The 25,548-nt window shown below is 51.1% G+C and overlaps 2 protein-coding genes across 6 annotated transcripts in view; both read right to left on the bottom strand.

Annotated features, from left to right (window-relative positions):
• The window catches only part of LOC6724865 (microtubule-associated protein futsch), a 54,933-nt gene extending 33,953 nt beyond the window's left edge, over window positions 1-20,980 (bottom strand). For 2 of the 4 annotated variants that reach the window (XM_039297135.2, XM_039297138.2), the window contains exons 1-2: window positions 8,382-9,190; window positions 3,807-5,099 (exon numbers count right to left, since the gene is read on the bottom strand). In XM_039297135.2, coding sequence (XP_039153069.1) covers window positions 3,807-4,236 — 430 coding nt within the window. In that variant the 5' untranslated portion in view covers window positions 4,237-5,099; window positions 8,382-9,190. Of the gene's footprint in view, window positions 1-3,806; window positions 5,100-6,539; window positions 6,819-8,381; window positions 9,191-17,865; window positions 18,024-20,871 lie in introns of those variants that run through there. The other 2 variants (XM_039297137.1, XM_039297136.2) reach the window with 2 other exon arrangements.
• Window positions 20,981-21,157: 177 nt separating this feature from the next.
• LOC27207484 (RILP-like protein homolog) lies at window positions 21,158-25,436 on the bottom strand. Of its 2 annotated transcripts, XM_039297181.2 has the most exons (5): window positions 24,336-25,436; window positions 23,784-24,274; window positions 23,319-23,414; window positions 23,141-23,266; window positions 21,158-22,952 (listed from the first exon to the last, which is right to left on the bottom strand). In XM_039297181.2, the coding sequence occupies exons 1-5, from the start codon at window positions 24,948-24,950 to the stop codon at window positions 22,820-22,822; spliced, it is 1,461 nt and encodes a 486-aa protein (XP_039153115.1). In that variant the 5' UTR covers window positions 24,951-25,436; the 3' UTR covers window positions 21,158-22,819. The 2 variants fall into 2 exon arrangements, with proteins under 2 accessions (XP_039153115.1, XP_044779566.1); XM_044923631.1 differs by having other exon boundaries at window positions 22,747-23,266; window positions 24,336-25,435.
• Window positions 25,437-25,548: the final 112 nt, after the last annotated feature.

The raw sequence follows: 25,548 nt of genomic DNA, 5'->3' as shown, positions 1-25,548 counted from the left end.
TAGTATAAACTGGGAATTGGATCGTGGGGCTTATGGGCACACCATTTTCTTTACGGCATTGCCAAGGCAGTTGAGAGAATTCATGAAATTGCCGCTCAGAAATGGCTTTTATTTTCTCCTTCTTGTTGGCCGAAACTTTGGGCCAAAAAGTGTTTGGGAATCAGATGCCGCAGTGATAGTTGCACGGCGGCACTTAATCCTGCCAACTTATCCTTGCCCCAACGCATGAGTTGTTGCTCATGAATTTCGCATTGGTGTGGACAATTCAATTTTGTGGTCAAGTGGGCCGGGCCATCAACAAGCAGTTAGCAGTTAGCAGCTAATTAGCTCACGTCTCGGCCAAATCCTTTTCCAAACTCTTTTTCGGGCCAAAGGTCAGCGCAATCCGCATCGTCTAAAGATTCGCCAAGCGCCGCTTTCGAACACCTTTTCCGATTCGGTCGTTCTTCTCCAGTTTCGCCGTGCATTTGCTCATTAGAATAATGAGAAATTAAATTGCAAATTTAATGACACGCTCATCACGAAGCTCAAAGCGAAACAGAAACGACCTGGGCGCAAACTAATTAAAATGAAACGAACGTAACATGAGCTGGGCCAGAAACAGAAAACAGACCACAGGGCATGGCCCGGAGGCCAGAGGGCAGAGGTCAAGGGGGCAGGCTGGGTTTGGGCGTGGTCTGCGGCTGACCACGGGTGCGTCGCATGATCTGTGACCATACGAAAGTGTAACAGGCTATGTTGGTGTGGTGCCCTCCAATGCACTTCAAAGCAATTAATTTGCAATAAAAGCATTTTTAATGTCCCCGCCTGTCCGTCCCTGTGTGTGTGTGCGTCTGTCTATGTGCGGATTGATGACGCAAGTGTGGTTCGGCTTGGCCGGAGACGGTCCACTGTACACTGTGCACCACCAACATGGCCACCCAGCACTACGCCCCACTTCTTCCTAAGGGTTTTTCTATTCAAAATCGATTATTGCGTATACGCCGCATACGCCTGTGGTGAACATGAGGTGAAGCTCAAGGTATAAGCTGTCTCAACACTATATTCGCAACAATATCATAAGCGAATGAATCTCCGAGGCTTGCTAACTGCGTAAGTATGTAAGTTGCCTAGATGTAGGCAATGATACGTGGCCAGGCTGAAGCATTCGAGTGAACTCTGTGCAAGATCCCAAAATGCAGCAAAGTTACATCCTTTCCTGCCGCACACTTCGGGATCGAGCGGTACTGGTTTAGTTGGCTGTCAGCAGAGTGCTTGTCTTTCCCCTTTTGCATTGCGAGCAGTGAAGTGAGTGCAGCTGAAATTGCTGTCATTGCATTGTCAGCGAAACTTTGTACGTGTCCAGCTTTTCGGGGCTTTGGATGGCACCAACAGGGTCACGTAGCATGTTCCCTGGGAAGAGATTTCTGTCGCCGCCGACGGCATCCGGTGCGCCATCGTCCAGCTGTCGTATCCCGGGCCATTGTCACGCAGTCCGAGGACTCAGTCCCCCGGGAGCCATCCCCCTCCCCGGGGTCCGTCTAAAAATATCAACAAAATCGAAGCTTGTCACGCGTCTTCTTCGCCTCGGGCCTCCCTGGCCTGCTTGTCTCTGCCCTGTCTACCCGTTTATTTGATCGATTTTCGGGCCTACACACATTTTCGTGCCACGCCCATCACCACCCTCTGCTCTTTGGCCTTTTTCGACAACAGTTGTCATAATAATGTTATGTGATTCCCTACCCTTCCGCGAGTGGCCGACCTTGAAAGTCACTCTTTTTTATCGATTAATTTTTAAGTTAATTAAAAGGGATTCGAAATCGGTAAGGTTCCAGGCAGAACGACTGCAGTTGGGCCACGTACATAGCTGTTACAATATAATCGATCAACATGGAGCGGCAAAGTGAAGTCGACAAAAATCTGGAGGAGAAGGCTCAAAATCCATTTTGTGGTTTTTGTCATTGGAGTCAAACAATCGATGGGACAGAAAAATAGGACAATGGGATAAACTATTCAATGTGGCTAGTTTTTGTGTTTTGTATTCTTCGACTTCCGCTGAACTACCGCCGCACTTTTGAAATCAATTAAAAAAGAGGGCCGCCACATTTGTTCCCCTTTTTCCACGCCACTGGCCGGCTATTTGTTCAGTGCACACTCGCGGAGCTGAGCAAATAGTATTTTTTTTTTAGCCTTTTTTTGCCAGCTGTGGCTAAACCTACAGGTAATCCACATCCCCGCCTCCGGCTGCTGACTAATTTTCGGTGTCGCACGGGCAAAGTTTTGCAATTTCCGTGTGGTAGGACGAGTGGGAGCAGTTTCGTGTCCGGCAATTATGGCACATCCTCAACCGTACGAATTCTGGGGGATTCCGTGCTCCCGATGGGCTAGTTGGTGTTTACCCTTTTCCCTAGTCACGTTCCCATTCCCATTCAGCCATTCCGGCTTGTCGCCTGCATAAATCAAATATTTGTTAATAATCTGCAGTCTGCTGCGCACTGCATCTGCATCTGCACCTGTATATGTATCTGTATCTGTATCCGGATTTGTATCTGTATCTGTATTTGTACGCGGCGCAGAGCTCACAACTCTGACCCAATTGCCCTTTTTTTACTGAAGCTGGCGTTGTTGTTTGCATGTTGCTGTTTGTAATGCAATCAACATGAAAATAATTAATACAATTAAAAGTAAACAATTCGCCTCTGTTTGTCCTGCCTCCCAGTTTCTGGGTGCGGGTATGCTTTCGATTTTAATTAAACCGGCAAAGTGGGTGCACTGCAGCCTCGCATCAGAAGCCTGCATACTTTCATGCGCAATTTGCTTAAATCGAATTACCAGCGACATTCCCGATTGAATTTGCGGACAGGACTTTGCACCCAGCACGACAACCAGCAACCAGGACACGAACGTGGAGCGCACTGACCTGGTCTGTCCGTGAGCACGGAAATGGAAACGCGATTAACAGGCAGCGCGTAATTGGAGTGGCTACCAGCTAGTGGCAAGGAGGCTTCGCACCGGGACAAGCCCCTTACAGTGAACCCACGAGTCAGCACTTTTCATTTCTCATCCCCTTCCAGGGATTGGGTATTAGATACTTCTAACCAAACAAACCAAATCGTATCACAAATGAATGGCCTATCGTTTCTTTCGGGGCTATGGCAGATTACCTCTCCTATTTCCTTTCACTATCAGATCAGAATCTGTGCGTTGGAGCATGGCAGAGAAAAGTGAAAGATGAAGCTGGAACAGCTAGTGGAAGCTACTACCCAACATCCACCATCCGCAGCCCCGCTCCAGCCACTCCACCTGCTAATTAGAAGCAGCAGCAGACGAGACGACGGCGGCCAGCAAAGTGTGAAAATGCTGGAGAGGCTGGACGGAGTGGGTGGAGCGCTCCTAATTGGAATGGAGTGGAGACGGGAGTCTGAAACGGGCTTGTGGTGTGTGGTGTGGGCCCAAACGGGACACGCGACGCGAATCGGCCAGGCTTGACCGCGACCGCGACCATGGGCATTCAATCATGGACTCCCAATCCTCATTTGCATTCCCTTACTTTCTACTCTCGCATCGCAATATGCATTTAATCCAATGATATTTTCTTGGCCTCGGTTTTTTGCCAATTCGAAAATTTCACTGGCAAACAAGCGGCACGAATTTTCTGCTTGAATATCGAGGATCAACAAACCTATGCAAGTCGGACAGTAACATTGAATACTTTCCACTTGCAAGATTACAAAGGCCAAACATCGTGTTATGTTCCACACTCCCAGGTGTCGAAATCGTGGCCGTGTGAAACAACATAAGGTAAAGAATATAAGACTTGAACTCACCCTTGAGCAGATGCTGCAAGATATTGTCCTTGTGCTCCTCGGAGTGCGGCTCGCCCAGGACGATGAGGAGGTAGCAGCCGGTGAGCGGGCTGGGCGGACCCACAATTCCGCCGGCCAGGCTGGAGGGGGCTCCTCCGTCGGCGTCCGAGCAGGCCGTGTCCAGGGGCGCTCGCCCACCAATCTCGGATGGGGGCAGCGAGCTGGCCCCGGCATCGGTGGCGCCATCGTCGCCGCCATCGCCAGCATCCCCGGGCTCACCGTGCTCACCGTGCTCCGCCTGTCCTGGCTCCTGAGCAGCGTTTTGGGCAGGACCGTCTCCTGCGCCCTTGACCAGTGCGTCCTGGTTGGTGGTGGCCATCACGGCGTCGCCTTCAGGAACTGGGCCAGCTGCTCCTCCGGTGGTTGTCGTTGCCTTTGGCTGATCTCCCATCACAGTTGGTGCAGTTGTGGCTGTTGTTCTTGCCTTTGGTTTGGGTCACACACAAAAAAAACTGGTTCGCACACTCGAAAAAAAAGAGGGTATACTCTGGGTGTTCTCTTGTTAACCAACCGACACTGGCGCTTCAGTTTTCCCGGCGCACGCAAGATTTCTCGGAAACGATGCGCTGCCAAATCGGAAAATTGCTGCAAGGGGCGGATTGCTCAGCCGCGGGGAGTGGGCGTGGTCAGTGGAAACGCTTCACTTCGCAACTGCTGTTGCTTTTGCTGCTTGTTGCTTGTGTATGTGTTTGCGTTTGTGTTTGTTTGTTGTACTTTGTGTTTGCTGGCCGTGACTTTGGCGCAGTTTTTCTTCGACTTTGCTTAATTGTCTTTCGGTTTTCGGTTTTGTTTAATAATAATTTGTCTTGGTTTTGATTTGGGTGTCTTTCTTTGGTTTTGGTTAATAACTTTTTACTTTGTTATTGTGCACACTTCGAAGCTGTGTTGTTAGGTATTTGGTATTTTGCGTTTGTTTAATGGAAATCTTTGCTTTTTACGGGTTGGAGTAAAGTTGCGGCAATTGGCGTGTTCTCTTGAAGTATTATTAGTTAAATATATATAGTATACATATATTCATATAGTGAAGATTTGGACTAGCGTTTACTGGTAGCAATTTACTTTATATTTGGTTTTTCTCTCTTTGGTTTTCCTTTAATTTCTTTATCGATAATTTTGGTTTTGCGATTTAAACATGAAAATTCGATTTTTGTTTTGTTCTTAAATGTTCTTATGTTTTATCTCCCGATTCTTCAGTTTGTTATCTCTTAACTTTCTTCGCGTTTGCCGTTCGACCCTTTTCGTCAATCGTCGGATCTGAAAGAAAAAGCAGAGTCAGCCGGTTAGCTTGGGAATACATGCGAACCCGCCACCCGCCACCCTCCACCCTTCATCCCGTTCATTCACACCGCACCATCTATGAGCAGGGCTACTACTTTCCCCACTCGGAGCACCCGGTTGCTCCCCTTCCCCAAGTTGCCTCCTTGGCTTCGCCCGATCCACTTCCCGGTGGACCTGCCAGACAGCCGGCATCCGGGCGAGGAAAACAGCCGAGGAGCTGCTATAAAAAGACGGCCCACAGCACAGACAGGAGGCAGGAGGAAGAGGAACAGGAAGAGGAGGGCGGAGCCCAGCCGGAGTTACAGCGCATAAAATCCATTGAACTTTGGCCGCCTTGCACACATCGTATAGACCGGCAGCAACGAACGCAAAGGTGGCTTACTATAGGTCGAGTACCACCATTGGTCACTCCTGCAAGGCATATGAGTGCTACCATCACGGCTCGAGGAACAGTGATGGACAAGTGTTTACCGAATAGGCTACGACCTTTCCTCTTCCGCAACTAAACTGTAGTTTTAATAACTTTTATGGTCCTTAACTATAACCATCAGCGTTGGACTGCAGTATTAATTTTTAGCCCCCCTCATGACGAACTGATCAACCCTTGCACCCCATGTGCCAGCAGTGAAGGAAAGATGTCGTCATCGCTCCATGGCAACGATGGCGATGGAAACGGCGACGTTGAAGGCGTCGTCATCGTGCCACCCCCTTTGTGTTTGGGCCTGTTTCAGCCTGCCGGGGCGATAACTATAAAAAGCAGCTAGCACGAACTCCTTTCTCGTACGTCTGTCTGCATGTGTATGGGAGCGGGAGCCGCCCAGCTGGCGCAATCCTGCAGGTTCTCCCCTAGAAACTGCAGTTTGGTCGCGTGCCCGTGGCCAAAAGCGACGCGCTCCATTGCGCCGGAGTTGCACGAAGTGCCGTATCCGAGGCCCGCGATGATTCATCGCACTCTTTTTGGTTATTTTTGAATTTTGCGTTCTTGGAGCTGCCGGCACTTCACACATGGAGGGTGAGATCGGGCTGGGCCTTCGTCCTCGACTTTCCCTGCCCGCCGGCTGAGTGCGGAAATGCTGGATGAGGCGGCTATTTCGGGAGCAGTTCCTTTGATCGCAGCCCAGGCCAGCGGCACCGGAATAATCGATGCAACTCCGGCTGCAGCGGCGCTTTCACTGGACGGAAAGGAAGTGCCCACTCAGCACGTGCTGTTGGTTATGTGATACCACCATTGCTGCAAGAAGCCGCAAGAAGCCACAGAAAAAAAGGTGCACTACCAAAAAAAAAAGGTTCACAATCAATGGGCACACCACAACCATGCCACACCATGGCACACCATGCCACACCACTCCACACACTCACACACACAGCGAAAAAAAAGAATTAGGCGAAAGAAAAACTTCTTTCTGGCCAATTTACTTTGGCTCTCTTTCCCTCTGTCTCTGTCCCTTTCTCTGCTTGCTGCTTTCGCTTGCTGCTGCTTCGCGGCTGCTTGCTGCTGCTGCTGCTTCTTGGCTGTTTGTGGCTGGAGTTTCAGGCTCGACTGGATGGACAGGGATCCTTGGCGGTGCTGCTCTGGCGCTCGCTGCAAACGGTTTGAAAGCTCGACGACGACTGATTCTTGGCCCGAGCCATCGTGCACCACGAAGCGAAGATGCCAGTGGGGCAGCGACGCCAACGCCAACGCCACTTGCCACTTGCCACTCGGCCGACAGTCGTCGGCAGTCGGTTTCAGTTGTCGGCAACTCCAGTTGCGTTGCCGCCGCAATTGGAACTTCCAGCTGGGCGCAGGCTCGCTCGCTCGCTCTCTGTCGCTCCCCGTAGCGCCGTCCCGCTCTTTCCACTCAGCTGTGCTCCTTTCCAAGCCGACAGTCCTTTCCACAACCCGAATCGAATACCCTTTCCGTGTTTATCTAACCCATGCACCTAATTCACTCCCACATCCAAAGTTTGGCAGTCCAGAGCTGAGATATTTGCACCTCAAAATCTTGTACCCATCGGTAGCTGATTTCTAACTTGGTAAGGAACTTCGTGACGTTCCATCTAACTACCGCAATACCCCGCTCGGCAAGGGTATTCGCAACTTGGATGCCCTTCGTTGGGGCCGGCTTGTGGGTTCGTGGCGTCCAAGGGATGACTCGGGTTCTTTCGGATGCGGAATTGCTGGCTCGCCGCTTCCAGTTAGCGGTTATGGGCCTCGCTTTGCTTCTCCGTACCGGCACTTTATGGCACCGGCATCGTTGCGACCCTCGCCCACAGCCCCTGTGCCCCAGCTCCCACTCTCCGTATTTCGTAAGTCATTGTCGATTTTTCCCAACTCCTGAAGCCAACTTGACGGACGCACTTGCTCTGGACTCCTTACGCGTGGTCAGCTGTTGGTGCCGGTTTTCGGTGGCTGGTCAATAACACAAAAGACTCGGAGAACGGCGATTGCAAGTGGCAAAGAATCGAAAAATAAATCGCTCGACAATCGGACAACGGGAAAGCGGAGTGCGACGGGAAGTCGGCTCAACGCTTACGAAATCACGTAATTTCCAGTCCGTTTCCGAAAACTCAGCATGATCCCTATCCAGTCAACGATGACTTATCTTAACAAATACATGCATACATATATAGTGTATGCATAACGTTAATTTGGTATATCATAAATGTTATACATATATGTACATATATAAATAATATAATATAATATAATATAAGTGCGATCACAATGGACACCGGTAAATCTCCTAGCGGCTTTCAATGATCCATTTGGGCTGGAAGTGATGGAAGCGACCGGTAGCCTCCCCCACCGACCATCTGATTTTCCACCGGTGGAACTGCTAGCTGGAAACAGCTGCCAGCGGCAGAGGGGGATATCGATTTGGCATTCGTGCGAATGTCGGTTTGCCGGCTGTTCCATGGGGCAGGCGCCATGGGGAGCTGTGGGCAGTGCGGTGGGGATGGGGATGGGGACATGGACTCGGGTATACGAACAGCTGACTCTTGCTGCGGTCTGCGCTTGTGTGTGCTTGTGTAACGCTCAGCTGAGCGCGAGGCATCCAAGCGAGGGATTTCGAACAGCTTTGTGGCAGTGCCTCCTGCTGTGCCGCAAATTCATGGCTTGGGATGCAGATGCAGATGAAGATGCCGATGCAGCTGCGGATGCAACATGCAACATGCAGAGCTGCTGCCTGGCTGATCATGAAGCACGAAAGCTCTGACCTACGACACACTCATTCATCCACACACACTCACTCGACTTGGGATTGCGGTACTCACCTTTCGGTTGGACGTGGATTAGCTGTGCGGATTAGACTGGTTGCAGCGTTTGCAGCTTAACTAGCACACGCGGCATGGATGGAGCAAGTTGTTCGTAAACTGTTGATTACTTCGTTAACTCTATGGTTCGGACTTAGCACAAAATGGACACACGATTACGTTCGCGAAAAACGTTCTTAAATTTGTAACACGAAGCGGACGCGATTGGCAAGTTAATGGCGTTGAGTTTTTTTTTTTTTTTTTTTTGGGTTGTATTGATTTCGATGGAAATTTCGGCTAGGGAAACTTCAAGTTTCCAAGGTGTCCGAACCGAAACCGAAATAAACTTTAGACGGATATTGATTTTTAACTGCTGTCCCTGCCGCCACGCTCTCTCTCTCTTGCACTTTCTCTATGTCTCTCTCTCGCTCTATGTCGCTATCTCCGTCGCTGTCACTGTGTCCCCGGCTGCTCTCTCCGGCCGTATTGTTGCTGGTGGGGCTGTGGTAGCACCCCCACTGGGCCTAATTGATTGATTGGCGCTGGTTCGGGCGCTGGCATTTAGTAATTCGCACTTAGCATTTACCGCTGCAGCTCTCTCGAATTTCGTGGATTTTTCGCTTGATTTCTCGCTAATTTGTGATTTTGCAACTCTCCTGTCGCACTGCTGTTGACTGGGGGTCTTGACAATGATTCCGATTCTGTTTCTGTTTCTGATTCTGATTGTGAATGTGAGTCTCCTGGCTTCTCTGCTATTGCGCCTGTCGTTCCCGTTACCGTTACCGCTAGGCGACCGTTACCGTTAGCACTTCCACCACACCCACCCAACACCCGCCACCGACACTCACACACCTCCTCTTCCACGCAAAACACACTAACACACTGAGGAGTCGGCTCGCCTTCGGCCGCGCCTTCCGCTCGCTCTTGCTCTTTCTGGCACACTGGAAGAGGTGGTCGTGTCCGTTCGCGTCGCTTCGTGCTTGAGCGTGCTCGAAAAACATGTGACAGAGCCGCCGGACTTCCAGCGACGCGTGCGCAGTGGCGCCGCAGCAGCCGACAGCTGACGAAGAGGAGCCGAACAGCTGATTGCCACCAGCCAGAGTGACGACATCGAAAGGAGCGGGGGCTGGCTTGCTGGCTTGCAGCGGAAAAAGAGGGCCCACAAACGAGGCGGGCGAAAGGAGGGATGGGAAAGAAGTGGTGCCCTAACTCAGACGCCGCCGGTCGCCAAAGCCGTGGAACGGAGCGTCTGATGCCGTCGGGAAATGCGAAGAATGCAAATGCGGACGGATATAGATTGGCTATGGATAAGTTTGCGGAAATGAAAATATAAACTACTACGGCCAACTACTCCCCCTGGAAAAGCACGAAGAAATGGGAGAGGCTTAAATGATATACGAGTTGGGCTTTAGCATACAGAATTACAGGATAGCAAGTAGTCTGTCACTTTGAAGACCGTCTACGAAGAGTAGTCCTTTTGCGAAAATAATGTAGTTTTTGAAAAGTTTTGGTATGTCCGCTAGGTACATATAACATGACCTTTGCACTCCAACGGTGTTGTTGTTACTCAAATATTACGCTTATACAACGAGAAAGCCATTTTAAAATATCGATTTGTTGCATACACAGTTTCTACATGTGCAACTAAATCCCTGCTTAACGAGGCAATTCTGTTCTGGCTGCGGTCGCTTTGGAGCCAAGTTAGCAAAGTGGCCAAAACTTTTCGCACGAAATTCTTTACATTTCGGCTCGTCTCTGGCTTCTTCAGCCGCCGCCCCACCCAATCCCTTAGGCCCCGGGACCCCAAGACCCCAAGACCCCAAGACTCCAGGATCCCAGGAAAGGCAGACACGTTACAGCCGCGACAGGAAGAAAAGCGGGATTGGGCCCAGTGCGGCCACGCCCATTTCTATTCAAGCAAAGTCCCACATTTCCAGTGCCGCGGACCAAAAGAAAGAAAGTCAAACAGAGGCAGAGACAGCAATAACAATAGCAATAGCAACAGCCAGCCGAAGTTCGAAATTTGAATTTTAGCTCCGGGCTGGATTTCACTTAATTATAGCCCAACACGAAACGGCGTTGCATACTCGACGGCGCCGGTTGCGGGTCCTGGAAAATGGCTTCAAGTGTGACCCCGCTGCAGGGTGCACTGAGAACAACCGACGTATACGTAATCAACACACACACAAATTACTCATACGCACTGCGGTACCACCGCGAATTCATGACGATATGTTCCACCTGAAAGCTACTCAAGATCAGCAAACGAGTTCGTGTTTATGGGCAGTGGGTTTGCTATCCTCTGTGACCCCTGTTTCTCCGAGTGTGGCCCTCAACTTTGCACCACTGCCCGGCAGACATGCCGCCGCTTTTAAAAAGTTAGCGACACGACACACAAGTGGGGAAAGCGGAGCGGGAAACTCCGCGGGGGAAATGCGGAGGCATGCCAAAAATATTGAAATGTAATAAATACGAGGGTAGAACGTACTAAGGGTTGCTCAGCGAGGCGGCGGGTGGAGTGAGGAGTGGGTAGAGGGGTGAGGGGTGAGGGGAGAGCGGGTGCAGTGCGTGGGAAAGGGACAGCTGGAGCTGCATCGCGTGCGCAGCTCACTTACGAGCGCGGAGCGAAGTAGAGGCATTTGGAAAACCTTGATGACGCCATTGAATTTATGGCCACGTTTACTTCTCCGCGGCTCTCCGTCTCCGGCGGCTCCTTCGCTAATTACGCTCATTATAAATTTATTAAATTTCTGGGGCTTTTTAATTAAGCAGCCCCCTCCGCGCCCCTCACATTGCTCATTTCCGTTTGGCGGCGCAATAAATTGCGTTCTATTAATTAGAAGGCAAGGTAGGCAACTGGAGGTGCAGTGCCAGCACTTAACCCCAGGAGACTCCTTGCCTTGCACGATCACCAGCATCCATTTCGCTTTGAAATCTTCCCATTAGGTAACGGCATAAACACCGCAAATCCCTGTTTATGTACAAGTCAAGATGTGTCAACTGGAAAAACAACTGGCTTTATAGGGTTAACGAACGGGTATATTGGATTAATTTCCACTTTGGCATGGTTTTTTCGTTTGGCTTCGGTTCGTTTCTTTCGTTTCATTTCGCTCGCTTTGTATCATTTCCCTTTTTGGCAGCTCCTGGCTGCTTCGCCGTGTCCTTGCTTGTTTTCGGGCCGGGTTGCGGCGTACTCCTAATAAATTTCAACAGTCAACATGCCCGAAAATGTCAGGACAAGCAGCCGTGCTCGCCGGCTCGTTTTTCCATCGATTTTCAGTTCCCTGCTGAGGTGCAGCACTTTGCACGTGGTGTTGTTGACGCCGCCGGCCGGAAACGGATGTTGCAAGTGGCATGCGTCGCTGTCCGCTGTCAGCTGTCCGTTTGCGGTGCCGCAGGAAGCCCGAGAAGTTCAGACCGCTCCTGGTCTCCACCTCCTGCACTCGTGGCACATTAATTAAGGCCGCTGGCCGAAGATGCAGTGCAGCCCCAAGTGCCCCAGGCTGATTCCCCAGAAATAAACCGTTTCCCTAATCGCTCACAAAAGTTGCATCAGTTTAGCAGCAGTCAGACAGCTTCGGGGAATAGATATGGTGACCCACTTGCTGCACAGCGCAATAACTGAAAGGAACTCCTATCGAAATGGATGATTAACTTTCGTTTTGATTGTCATACAGCACAGATTTCTAGCCAAACAGGCGGTAGACGTTATTGACGGGGAAAGCATAATAAATGATTTGGGCTTAAATTACGCGTTAGCGCAGGAAAAAGCGTCGCTGAAAGTCATTAATAAGTCCAACCAACACCCCCCAAAAAGTACCTCCCGTGTGTCCAGACTAGTGCCTTTGAATGTGTCCAGTCACTAATTGTCCCCGGGACACTCTATGCCGGCAGCTATTTACGCTCTTTACGGGGCACTTGCGACCGCAGTCCAAGTGCCCAAGGTCGAAGCCAAGTGGGCTTCCCGAGCTCCTCCGCCCACCGTCCTCCGGAACACCGCCGATATCCGCTTTCAGTTATTTTTATGACAAGTCCTAAACGGAGGACGGCTGACGGAGGAAGAGTGACGAGGGACTGGGGATGAGCCTTGTGGTATCTTGATTTCCTCTGCTCTTGTTGCTTTCATTGTTATTAATATTTCATTTCCCCTCGGGTGGCTTCCACAGCAAACCGCCCACCATACCCCTCACGCACGCCGAACAATTGCGTTTTATTATAGCCAATTCCACTGCCAGTCGCCCGTTTTGGCCCGAAATGGCGTCGTGGCCTAAGCAAGGAACAACAAAAACATCGCTTGCTTTTTGGGGCATTTTCATTATATCGAGTTACGAATTTCAAGGTCAAAGAGCCAGCTGCTGGCTCTTTTTTGGTTTTCTGGTTTTCTGGTTTTTCGGGCCCACTGCACGCACCCCAAAAAGTTAAAAAGGAAGGGCAGCGGTCGAGGATTTGGGACGACACTTACATTGTGGAAATTCAACCACTAAGCCCTTCAGTCCAGATTGAAGCGAAAGAATAGCATGTTTAGTTTCAACTATTTTGAAGACAACACGTTTGAGATATCGAAATCCTTAAGACACGACTTGTATGACATGTATGACTTAAAGCATGTCATCAAGTATTAAGAACCACCCTGGAGGAGACTACCAAAGATTCTGGTGGCAAATTAATGGAGAAAGAAATGGTATTCAATGCGTATTGCCAAGCTGGAAGAGTTAAAGGCAGTGCCGGTTGCGTAGTCGCAGGACCAAAAGGAACAGGGAAGAGTCGGCACCTTAATTGAGTTTCACGTCCGCGCGGACGGACAAACGGACGGACGGACTGTGTCAGCTGGCATTAAGGCCAAAAGGTGTTTTGCGGCTATTAAGGCGCCACCTGCCGGGCGTTCCTGGCGCTTGGCTTGTGGGGAGCACTGCAGGGGCTCATTGTAGCGCAAGTTTTGGCGTAAATCGATGCGGCAGCCACAGCAACCATAAAGTAGAAGGCAGTGGAAGGCACCCCAGCCCAGCACAGTCCCCCTTTTGTGAGTGTCACTGTGGATTGCGAGCGGCTTTGACACGTGGCAAGTTAAATTGAAATGCCGCCGACATCGCTGTACACATCTATTAGGCCAAAAAGGAGGAAGTGCCTCTTGAAACGGGTGGAGGGGGGTTGGGGGTTGGTAACACCGCCCGAGGCGGCACTTAGCAATAGCAACTGTTCAATCGAAGAGAAATGTCAGCAGCCGTCTCAATGCACCGAGAAAAAAGTTAACACTTTAAGTTGGCTTTAATTGTCTGGATACTTTTTCCTACATTTTTGAATAAATACTCAGAAACGTGGAACCAACTTGCAGTTTAAGGCTTGAAACACAATCTGCTGACCTCTTGATTTGCATTGCGTTCGATTTCCCTTCTGCCCACGACCCATTCACATGAAAATAAGAGGCGGAGGATGGCGAATGGCGGATGGAGGATGCGGGGGCGGCGTCTTGGCCCAGTCAGGACGATAACCGCAGAAGTCGCGCCGCATCCGCCATTGTGTCGCAATCGAATTCGCAATCGCTGTGTTGCAGCTACAATGGTGCGATTGTTACAACTGCAGTTGCGAAAAGTCGCTGGGCCAAAAGAGCAAATTCAATAAAGTCCGCCTGTGGCGGCGTTTTCGTGCGGCATTTGTCAGTTGCCAAATGGCTAACATGTCCTTCATGTCCTGCCCGGCCCCAGCCCCCATAAGTCGGTTGGCCAATTAAACGAGGCACCCCACGGGGGGCAGCTGACTGGATGACTGGCTGGCGGTCTAAAAAGGATGGCTGGCTGGCAGGATGGCAGGCCGAACAAGGACGCACATTAGAGCCCGGCCAGAAGAGAAGGAGAAGGAGAAGGAGCGGGGACACAGTCGGCCCATAAGGATTTATGCAGTGCGGCACACATACTAGCACACCCATCGAGAGTGGGTCATCAGTTGGCCAACATGGTTGTTGGCAAGAGGGAGTGCGAATGCGAATGTGAATGTAAATGTGAATGTGAGTGTGAGTGAGTGCGTGTCTGCGAGTGTCCTCAATATTTATTGGAGGAACCATAAATAAGTAAGCCATAAAGCGCCCAGCCAAATGCACGGCTGCTCGATCGGATCTAGTCCAATCGAGTCCGAGCAGTTGGCCAAATCAAACCATTGCACCAAACCCAGGACAAGCAGGGGCTTTATGGTGGGGTACGAATGAATTGAGCATTCCTATCAAGAAGTTCTTGAGAGCCCGCAGGATTATGGGTATATCCCGATTAAAAGTATGTAGCTGCATACTGTGGATAACCCTATTAATAGGATCCGATACGTTTAAACAGACTGTCCCTCTAAACACTAAGCCCTCTTATGCAACTTGTGCAGGCCTGTTTTGCCCGGCTGGGCATCAATTATGAAATGTCGGCGGGCAGAAGAGCATTAATTAGGCCACCCCTGCGCCTAAGCCCACCTTCTCCGCCTCCCTGGGGAACCGTGAACCCACTGCCCACGCAAATTGCACAAAAGGTCGCCCCAAAGGGGAGGGGGGGAGGTGGCGGCTTCAGCGGGGGAACTGCGAATGAGGCAAGGCTGCGGCGCTTGATTGATGGACTGCAGCGAAGGAGGAGCTGCCAGATGGAGATTGAGTCGCCGATCGATGGACGCGGCCTAATCGACCGGCGGACTGCAACCCGAAATAGAAAACTGAATGGTAATTGCAGGCACTCGTATATAATCTCGTTTGGGCGCATCTCCAATTACAGGACGACCCAGCCACCGGCCCTTGGATAATTGGTCAAATGACTAGCCGGGCGATCGGAACTCACTTGACCCAATTGACAGAAGGTACTGGGTAGAAAGCGAGAAGGGGTCAGTCAAACTATGTCGTCTTTTTGCGAGGGGAGAGCAGAGAGGAAGAGCCTTTCCGATTCAATCACCGTAGAACAACATAGTTTATGGGCACTTTGCTTGCCACACGACTTGCAGCAGATGAAACAGACGTTGGCCACCACCCCCCCTATTCTGGCACTATTGGCCAAGCCTTCCAATCTTCTTCGCCCAAAATCCACAAGCTGGATGGCTGCAGTAATGTATCTGCAACGTCTTCCTGCAGCTGCTGTTGTTCTTGTTGCATAATTGTATGCCAAGCCTCGGCATTGTTCTCCTTTCCTTCCTTGCCTCGAAAGGAAGGGGACGGGAAGAAGCTTCCAGCCTGGCCCATGCAACTCCCCCTAGAAGCCAACTTTGGCTCGAGTTTTGCAGTTTTGAAGCTTAGCAGGGAGAAGGGACAGGGGACTGGGGCCAGGGGCCAGGAGGGGCGGTATGGACGAGAATGGTGGGGCATGTTTAACGGCTTGTTGGCCACTTTACGCCCCGTTGTACGATGTTCGCAGCCCGCGGCAGCACGCAGAGCAGAAAAGCAGAAAATAGGAAAATATATAAACAGAAACAGCGAAATAAGTCCGAACAAACTGGGAAACAACATACATATATATGGGCGGGGGTGTGGGCGGTCGTGCGTTAATTAAGGGTGTTCCAGCAAGCGGGCAAATCCGTCCGACCAGTGCGCTGCAATGCAGCTCGCTTAAAGGCAAACGCCGAAATCGGGCTAATAGAAGATAATAATATGGCTTATAAGCCAGCACCAGTTGGAATAACGATCGGTTTAGCCGGAGATGCCTTTTGTTGCTAGCCACACGGAACAGTTTCGGATTGAGTTCTGGATTGGGAAACGGATGTCCTTTGATAATTCGGTAGCTTTAAATGCGAGTGGGAATGTTTGAAATGCCACGCAGCTGGGCGCCCATTGAAAGTACAAGCACTCTGGCCGTATGAATACCTGCTGAATGTGTACATATACACTATATAGCAGCAGGCATAGTATGCCATGGTGCACTCTGTGCTGCAGGTGCACAAGCATCCGTCCTTATTTGTGTTCATCTGTTTATGTGTTTATTTGCTGGGGCAAAGCAACGGGCACGGGCCAGCAAGCTGGCAAGTGCTCTAGAGAAACCGCAGCGAAAACGCAAACGGGCGGCGACAAATGCTCGGCGCTCTGTGGAATGATTCCGTTATTTCACCCGTCCAACGGCGGTCAGGCATTGCGGCTCCATTGGGAAATCGATTGATCGATCGATCAATCAACGAGCCAAACTCCCCGAACTATCCTTCCCAGCAGGTGCCTCTCAACTCCTTGTCTAGACATCTGTCAGGAGATGTGGGATACGGGATGCGGGGTGCTGGATACCCCCTCGATGCCCCTCAACTCGGTGGCGTCATCGTGGCGCCGCCTTTCAACAGCTGTTCTTTGAAGGAGCTTTCGAAGCCAGATGATTTGTTATTGCCCGGCCAAAGCTCGGCCAGCGCTTGAAGCGACGGTCCTGGCACTTGGCCAGTGGAAGGTCCTCCAGGGGGGAGGTCGGCGCCGGATCGCCTTCCATTAAAAAAAGCTCGGTGGCGGTGCACCAAGGAGCTTTCCACTATGCCACCGGCCAGAAGGGGGAGCACTCGAGGGCGGATACTTCAACTCACGAACTCCCCTCCTGGCCTGCCCCAACTTTCCCGCTGCCATTTGACATTATGTCATAGCCAAAGCGGATTCGGACCCAACATAATGGCCCGAAATTATGCTCGTCTGCTGATGATGGTGACTCCCCGTCATGTTCTTGTCAATGTCCTTGTCCTTGTCCTTGTCATCGTGCGGCAGACAACAAATTTGGGGTGTGTCAGATTTTGATGCGCCGGCACTTAAATGCGTAATCCAAAACAGTGATTGTCATATCACATAATATTTACTTTGGTTCCTATCTCGAAAGATGTTTAGTTTGTTGCACTGAGAGTCCAACCAGCAACAACCGACCGAGAGCGGTTACTTATGTATGTCTCTGGCACTGCTTTCCCCAGCATTCAGGTTGGTATCCCCACGGGAGTCTTCAAATATCATTCAGTCGTCTCCTTAAAGGTTGGCCCAGCGGGTGGGAAGTTGCATTTTGGCGGTGAAGTGGGCAGAATGGGCTTTCGGCTATTCAGATCGGGCCATACCTTTCGCCCACCCCATCCTGTGAGCTAAGCACTTGGCGGAATCCGCTTAAATGCCATTTCCGGCATGGCATGGCACGGCAAGGAAAGTGTTGCGTACTTTTTGTCGCCATTCCGGAGGACGAAGGAACGGCGCTGTGTGGTGCAGCTGTGTACGAAAAACAGCCGCAGGGCAGTACGGGATTTCCTCGAAAGGACGACAACTGGGAACCGAGAACTGAGAGCTGGGCTAAATTGAGTTGAATTTACTGTGTGGGACAAGTGCAGCTGCCACGCCCCATCCCATAAACGCCCCCGCCATAGGACATTGCTGCATTGCAGCTGCCATACATTCATTGCCCCATCCTCTGCCCGCGCCCGCTAGAATTCGTACTTTCGGTGGCCAAATTGTACTGCCTTGCATCTGAAGGGGGTGTGGGAGAAGGGAGGGGTAGGTGCAACCCCAGGGACTGGTTGCTCTGAAGCTTAAATATCAACACTTGACACTCACCATTGTCCGGCACTTGGCCACCGCTCTATCTTTGTTTGGTCGCCAGCGAGGATTTGGTTACTTCCTGCGGCCAACCCAAGTTCCACCTCGCCAACCATAATCGCTGCATCCAGGGACCACAATAAGTCAGTCAGTCGCTTCTTGAGTGCAGCACGAATCTGTAATGGAGGTTTATTCCTGGTTACATTTGAGTCATTGCGTTATGGGACTTAAGAATGGACCTGTTTTGTTACTGAGCTCTAGATCGAAATGAAAGAGGCTCGTGGCTTGGTTTACAACGCAAGTGCTCTAAAATTAAATGTTATTAGTGCAGCTTCAAGCAGCAGAACTGCAGGAACAACAACACAATCGTTCAGCAGAACAAAGAGTAAAGAACGTAGGAGAAAGCCCGAAGAAGAAGCACGAAGAACGTTCGCCGTTCTCCGCTCTACACTCGCTCACTGGCCATTTCGCTGTGCGATCCATTCCTGCTCGCCTGTCCAAACTGGAGCACTTATTGTACAAAAATTGCACAATGTGCAAAGAGGCGACATGCAGAGGGCCATGAGCATTACCACTAACCACAGATCTGGTGAACAAAGAAGCTGGTTTGGTGGGTGGCTTCCACTTCGGTTTGTGCAGTTTGAAAACGCGCTCAATTTCCCGGCAATTGCTTTTTCTTTCAAAAAGTCAAAGCTTAATTTGATTTCCCAAGCTTAGCCGAGACACGAACCGCGCGCACACTCCAGACTATCCAGCTATCTATCCCACTCTAGCCGACGCTCGCTCTCTCTTTTTCTGCATCTCTCTCCTAATGGTGTAGCCATCCCTCTCTATCCACATGTCCGCATCGCGGCCACTGCGGCCGCAGTGCGAGCGGGATAGCGACATGACGCACTCACTATTTAGCGCGAATTTGGGTCGGTGGCCTACTGGTGCCGCTGTTCGCCTGGTAATCCGTCTAGGGCAAGTTCCTAGAATGTTCATTCCAATAAGCCCGCTGCAACATCGCGCGGAAAGCGCTCCAAGCCAACGGCTCCAAAACTCGTAGAATTCACGCGAACGGCGGCCACATCGCGTCATGCGCGTCGCAAATTAAGCAGGCAAACAGGGACGGCGATAGGGCGCCGTTAACGGTGCCGGAGGAGGATTGGCGGCGTACGCGGCCATCCCGGACGCGGCGGATGGCCTCCAGCAGGCACATGTGATGTGGCCAACTCGATAACGGCGGACGGCTAAAACACACCCGCGCACACATCACGACCCACAGGAGCGCCGGGAGCGGTCCACAGTGGAGCGGAAAACGGTGCAGCGGATGTACGCGAGCATTAACACTTTCGCTTTCTTGTTCCAACCTGGCGCTGGCCGCTAAACAGGCGCCCAGAAAGCAGCAGCAGCAGCGCCAGCAGCAGCAGCATGTTGCGGCGGGAGCGGGCCAGCTATACAGCTCCACCAGCGCTACGCCCATCCTGCTCTGGCCCGCGTTCACTACTCGCACACACTCGCTGCGAGAGAAAGATGTGAAAGTGTGCGCTCCCGCTCTTTCTCTATCTTAGAGTGGCCATGAGATGGCAATGTCCTTGTATAAAAAACAGTTTTTGGGCTCAGGCGCTCATCGAGGAGCAGCAGTCGACGAGCGGTGCTGGATTGCGGCGAGTGTGCACACGCACAGTGAACCCTCGCTGGCTGGCACCGCGGTATGTCCAGCACTCTCATTTCGATGCAGTAAACCGGTTAGTTGCATGCAATATATATGTGGCTCAGTCATTGGGTAATCGAGACAAATAAGCATGTAGCACTGGTTGCACTCCGTCGGGTTCACTGCGTCGAATGAGTCCTGTGTCCCAGCCTAAAGCACAACTTGCGCAGTTGTCCATCTCCAGCATTCACTGTACTGGCTCTGTGCGAGTGCGGGAGTTTCGAGTGGCTGCCCCTTGCATCCAAATCCAAATCCAACGGAGCCTGTGCGGCGGCTGCTGCGAGCCTGTTCGAAAATCGACTGACTAAGGCCCCTGAAATCGTCGCACGGGGCCTCTGCAGAAACTCATTAAGCGCTTTTCTCTCCGCTCCGTCTCTTAATTCTTTTCTTTCTGGCCAGCCCATGCCAGCCAGGCCAGGGCAATTAGTGGAAATTGTGGGGCCCACTCCCAGTGACCACAAAAACACAGGGGCCTTCTTCATTAGCTGCGCACATTTCGACCTACGATTTTCGCAGCGCATATCCTTCTATCCTATTACGCTAACATCTTCTTAATTAAAAAGCTGACAACGCCGTCTCCGGCCACCATGAACCCGCCCACGTCTCGCCTCCAAGTCCGGTGGCAGATTTTTAATTGCTTAATTGGAACTGCGTGAAAATCCCGTTGAGAATGCCCAGAACGCATCCCCGAACGAGGAGCCAACCGGAAAAAGCACCGCCACCACATCACCACCACCACCAACAAATCGCCTGTTGCTGGGCAATTAAAACGCCATCGCAGATGAGGGGCGGAGCTCAAGGTCGTCCGGCCGGAACAACCACCACGCCCTAGATACGCCTCAAACCCGGCATGGGGATCAGGCGCCCAGTAAACGGCAGAAGCGACCCAGCAAGGACTCGAGGAGGGGGCACGAGATGCTGCTACGCACCGCACGAGATGCAGGATGCGGACGCGGATGCGCAGGGTTGACGATGCTGCAAGATGGCTTCGTGGCTTGGTAAGTGGGTGGCCCAGAGCCCCGGGGCAAAGCTCAGTCGAAAAGCTCGTGGCGAGAAAGCTCCAACCACCGCGATGGGTCTGGCGCGGGGGAATCCCATGGGATGCACTGCCAGGGATTACGCAATCACCCCATTTTCTCATTTGCTCGAAGTACCAGTACCAGAAGCCCGATCGAAAGGGCGCGAAACCCCTTCTACACCCTCCGACTCGCTTTGAGCAAAGGATTTCAGTAGCTAGAGGCTACAGGCTCAGGCGACATGGAAGCCAGAACTCCAATGACTAGACCACCCCGAAATGTGTTTATGGGCAAATTGAAGTCGCTACTAACCTTTGAGGCTTGATATGAAATGATATGATACGTGAAAATACTTGAACTTGAAGATGGTCTTCACACATCCTTCGTTTCTGATGACCCGATGATGACAATGATCTTGAACTCTCTGCCGATCTTTTCGGAACTTGTTTCTTGACTTGTTTCTCACAATGCCTTGGGAGTAATTTTGAAAGCCAAATTAAAAACGAACTTATAAGTAATGTTAAATAATGAAATAAACACCTTAAGTTCCGCACAGCGAGTGCTCCACTTGCCGCCAACCCAAATCAGTCATTCGAAATCCACTCCACGGTTCATAAGTTTATTTTGGTGGTCGCTCAAAGGAAGCCACTCATAAATTTGATGTACGTACAGGGGTGAGCAGATGATACCCGGATGCGGAGGCGTCGCCCTCTGATGCGGTTCACCATGATGCGATCCAATCCGATCCGATCCGATGCTCGCTTTCGCGCTGGTCGCTCCTGCGGTCCATGGTCCAAGTGCCACCCTGGTACGCTTTTAATTTTGTATAATTGTTGCCTTGTTGTCTTTTTGGTTAGTCATAGTTCCATATAATACGGTATTACATAGTATATAGTAAAGTATATTATGTATAATGCATGTGTATATGTGTATATAAATTTAGTTAACATTAATTCACCAAATACTCAATGTCTCTCCATCTTCTTCTCGTGGTCTTCACCCAACTCGACACTCAACGTTAGTCCACTTTTTCATATCGATGCCATTGCGCTCGTGTTCAATTTTATAAAAGTTCAGTTGCCACTCTTTGTTGTGTACGAAACGAGATGGGTTAATTGAGATTGGTAAGTGGGGTGTTGGGGGCTGGGTGTGCGGTGCGTGGTGTGGGTAGTGGGAAGTGGGGGGGAGTTGCGGACAATGGGGCATAGGGTCTGACCATTAGTCTTTGGCACGTTCGCATCGACGATAGCGATGGAGCTGATATGTAACCGGAGTTTCCTCGCTTTGTGCTTGTGCGTGGAAGGGGAGCGGGAAGTGGCACCATATTGGTAATTGCACTACATGGGCGTCTCTCACATGGATACTAGCTATGAACGAGGATCGGGATGAGATCTCCTCGAAATCACTGGGCTTCAAGTGGAGTGGGGGCTCTGGGCGAAGTCGTCTGGGTGCGGTAACAACAATTCGAGCTGGTCAGTGGCTAAGTCTATGGTAAAACTCTTGGCTAAAACATTCCTTGATTCAGACTGGCCGGCCGGCAATGGGCTAACGCGGAGATTTTCGCTATTTGGCATCTTTGTGCAAACGAATGCGATCAATGGAATCTACGTTGCTGAGATTGGTTTCGTTAGTTAGTTCAATTCAAGTCAACAAACAATGCGCTAAGGTTGTAACGTTTGCTAATTATATATTCTTTTAGGTTTCTTTCGCTCTAAGGTTTGCGTATTTTGATAAATTTGTAATATATTTATAAGGCCGCTTGGGGCAACTGCTATGAGAATGCTAAAATACTCATACTGGCTGGCGATAGCCGAGGATCTAGATATATGCAGAGGTCTTAGGGACAGTTACACTACGGATAATTGAAGCAAAATCTTCCCGTTCTACCTAGACTTTCTAAGATCTGGGGTCCCAGAACCAGAGTTCTCCTCTCGTCTCCTCTCCTCACCGAATCGTTTTCTCTGCATCTGCACCTGGGAGGACTGTTTGTCTTTCTTAGCTTGTTTTTGTCTAAATTCATTAAAAACTCACTCGGCAATCTTTGCACAATCTCGATCTCAATCTCGTTTTCGTTCTCATTTTCGTTCTTGATCTTGATCTTTGAAACACTTGCACATGTGGGGGTTGTGGTGTGTTTGGAGTCTTATGTGGTAGTCGTTAATCAAGTTAGAATAAATCGAAGGTACGAAAAATACAAAGTGGATTCGTATTAAATATATCCAGTACAGTTAGGGGTTACGAGTTACGAATAAAACGCGTATTACGTAAACAAAATCGCATAACAACTTAGAATTACGAGGACACAGCAATCGAGTGTGTAAACTATGTATGTACAGCTCAGGCGGAGCAGGTGAATGGCGAGGGACAGGGTCAGATACAGGCTGTTGCCTAAACTAAATGTAAACGTAATCGTAAGACGTAAAAGTAAAAAATAAATAATAAATTAGGATGCAAGATGCAAGGGTGCGGGGGGCAGTGCAAACGGAACGGAACGGAATGGAACGAAAACGGAAAAACAGAAAACAGAAAACAAACGAAAAGTGAAATGCACGCCAACTCGGATGCTTTAAGGGGCGCTTACTTCGCCGCTGCGGAGGCGGAAACGGAACCGGGCGTGGCCGACAGAGCCATCTTGGAGAGCGTGGCCAAGGAACGTTTCGGGAATGTGTTGCTGCCGTCCGACGGGTCCGAGAACAGCTTCCGGAAGCTGCAATGCACAAAGTGAATCGAGAGCTCTACGCCGATTGAATGCCACTTACAATTTGCGTATTCCCGACTCGGAGCTCTTCTTCCAGGGCGCATCGTCCGGCTCGTAGGGCAAAGGTCCCTGCACGGGCGCATCGTGTCCAGGTGGCCTGAAAAGCGATACACTATGTATGTACTTAAGTAACCATAACTGGGTATCTAGCTATTAAAACTGAAGAATAAACAACATATGGATCCGAATCCAACGGTTTGTTTGACTCCCAATTGTGCCATTTAGTTACCTGCTGACCTTGCGAAAAAGCGCGCAAAAATATACGTTTAAGCTCTGAATCACCTACCAATTAAACGTTTGCATCATAGGGTCTATTTGAATATTGTTAGCACTGAGCAACAACAAAAGAATGACTCAGGCTGAAAATGCTTGCTCGTTAATCATTTTTACTCAAGCGGTCGTTCATAAATTGTTGTTTTCTCTGGCAACAAAAACTAAAGGATGTAACCGAAATGGGCTCACTCACGTTTCTCCGGCCGCTGGTGGCTCCAGCTCGTTCGCCTCGGCAGCCGCCTCCTCCTCGTCGTCGTCATCGTCGTTGTCCGCCACGTGACCATCGTCGTCCTCATCGCTGTCGTCGGAGCTGGAGAAGTGGCGCTGCCGCTTGCCCTTCGCCTGGCTTGGTGGCTTCAGCTCCGCCAGCTGCTCGTTGAGGGTGTCGATGGTGGTCAGCAGCTCATCGCGCTCGCTAATCAACTCTTTCAGCTCGCGCGTGGTGTACCGCGGCCGGTTGGGATCGTTCTGGCCATCGTCGTACGAGGCCACCAAGTCCTCGTTCTCCTTTTCGGCCAGGCCCAACCGCTTGCGCAGTTGGTTGATCTCGCGGCTCTGGTCCTGCAGCTGGGCAAGAAAGTCGGCGCGCTCCTCGCACAGCGTTTTCACTTGGGCCTGCATCAGCTTGTGGCGGCGCCGGGTGTCTCGCTCTGATGCCTTCAGCCGCTCTGCCTGGATATTGAGCTGGGAATAAAAGGCATTGGGTTAGTTGGGAATGCGAGCACCTATCCCTAAGGACACTCACGTGCTCCAGCTCGCTGTACTTGTCCTGCAGCTCCCGCTCGCGGTGCTTCAACTCGTCGCGCTGCTTGTATATCTGCTCCTTGAGCCGTTGCAGCACTTGAGTATCCGAAAGAGCGCCGTGCAGCTCGTGGTTGGTCATGCTGATAATGCTCTCGGTGAGACTGGCCCCCAGGCCGGAGCTCTGGGCGGACGAGGACTGGAGATCCTGCGTCTGCTTCACCAGCCGCTTGTTCTCGTCCTGCAGCGAGGAGACGAGATCGACCAGCTCGTTGGTCTCGCTGCGCCACTGCTCCTCGATCAGCTCCAGCTCCTTGTCGAACCGCCGCCGGAACTCGGCCTTCTCCAACTTCTCGCTCTCCAGCTGGGCCACCTTATCGCGCAGCTCCTGGATGGTGGCGTTCTCGCGCTCGTTCTTCGTGGCCAGCGCCTCCAGCAGCTCCAGGGTGTTGATGATCTTGGGCATCAGCCCGCTGACGGCGTCCGTGCCGAAGCGGTCCATGATCCGCTCGTACTCCTTGCCAATGTCCGAGGCCAAGTCGTACACATCGACCACGCCGATGTCGTCGATGGCGTCCAGGACCATTTCACCCATCTCATTGAGGTGAAAACCGGGCATCCAGGTGGTCGCTCAGATAATCTGTGACTCCTGCCAAGCGCTCTATCACTTGTTCACTTGCTCACACCTGCTCACTGGACTCTGTGTTCACTGAAGGCCAGCTTCAGTTGTCGTCTCTTTCCACGGTGTCCTGCTCCTCGGTGTTGCTTCGGGAATCGCTGCACCAGCTGACAGGGATTCTTTTTGCGCTAGCAGGACAGGTGTGCGTGTGCGTGTGCGTGTACGTGCGCCAGGTGTTGGTTTTCCAAGTGCTTCAGCGGCGGGGGGAATCCACAATCCGAAGTACGGAATTCGCACTTCGCAATTCACAGTTGGCGCACACAGACTGCACAGTGGTGTGCGTGGGAGTGGCAGTGCTCACTTCATTCACTATAGTTGTTGCTGCCGCCGAGTCGCTTTTCGCTGCCGATTCCCACATAAACAATCCGACTTTCCGCAATTTATTTGCACAATTTTTGCTGAACCGAACTGGAACTGATGAGTAACGAATAACTGGTTCGCGGGCGCCCAGATGTGCGAACCAGTTCCCAGATGACCAGTCGGCTCCGCAGTCTGGCAGCTCTTCGTGCTGGCTGGCCAGTGCTGGGCAACGCCAACT

Source organism: Drosophila simulans, chromosome X (genome assembly GCF_016746395.2).
Source record: "Drosophila simulans strain w501 chromosome X, Prin_Dsim_3.1, whole genome shotgun sequence".
NCBI lineage: Eukaryota > Metazoa > Arthropoda > Insecta > Diptera > Drosophilidae > Drosophila > Drosophila simulans.
The sequence above is the reverse complement of the archived record's forward strand: the minus strand, read 5'-3'. Positions and strand labels throughout refer to the sequence as shown.

Bases quoted from the DNA above. Each gene is read 5' to 3' on its own strand.
- LOC27207484 (XM_039297181.2), bottom strand. From the start codon at position 24,950: ATGCCCGGTTTTCACCTCAATGAGATGGGTGAAATGGTCCTGGACGCC. The intron at 24,275-24,335 runs GTGAGTGTCCTT...TTTTATTCCCAG, and splicing joins AGTACAGCGAGCTGGAGCAC to CTCAATATCCAGGCAGAGCG. The intron at 23,415-23,783 runs GTGAGTGAGCCC...ATCGCTTTTCAG, and splicing joins CCACCAGCGGCCGGAGAAAC to GCCACCTGGACACGATGCGC.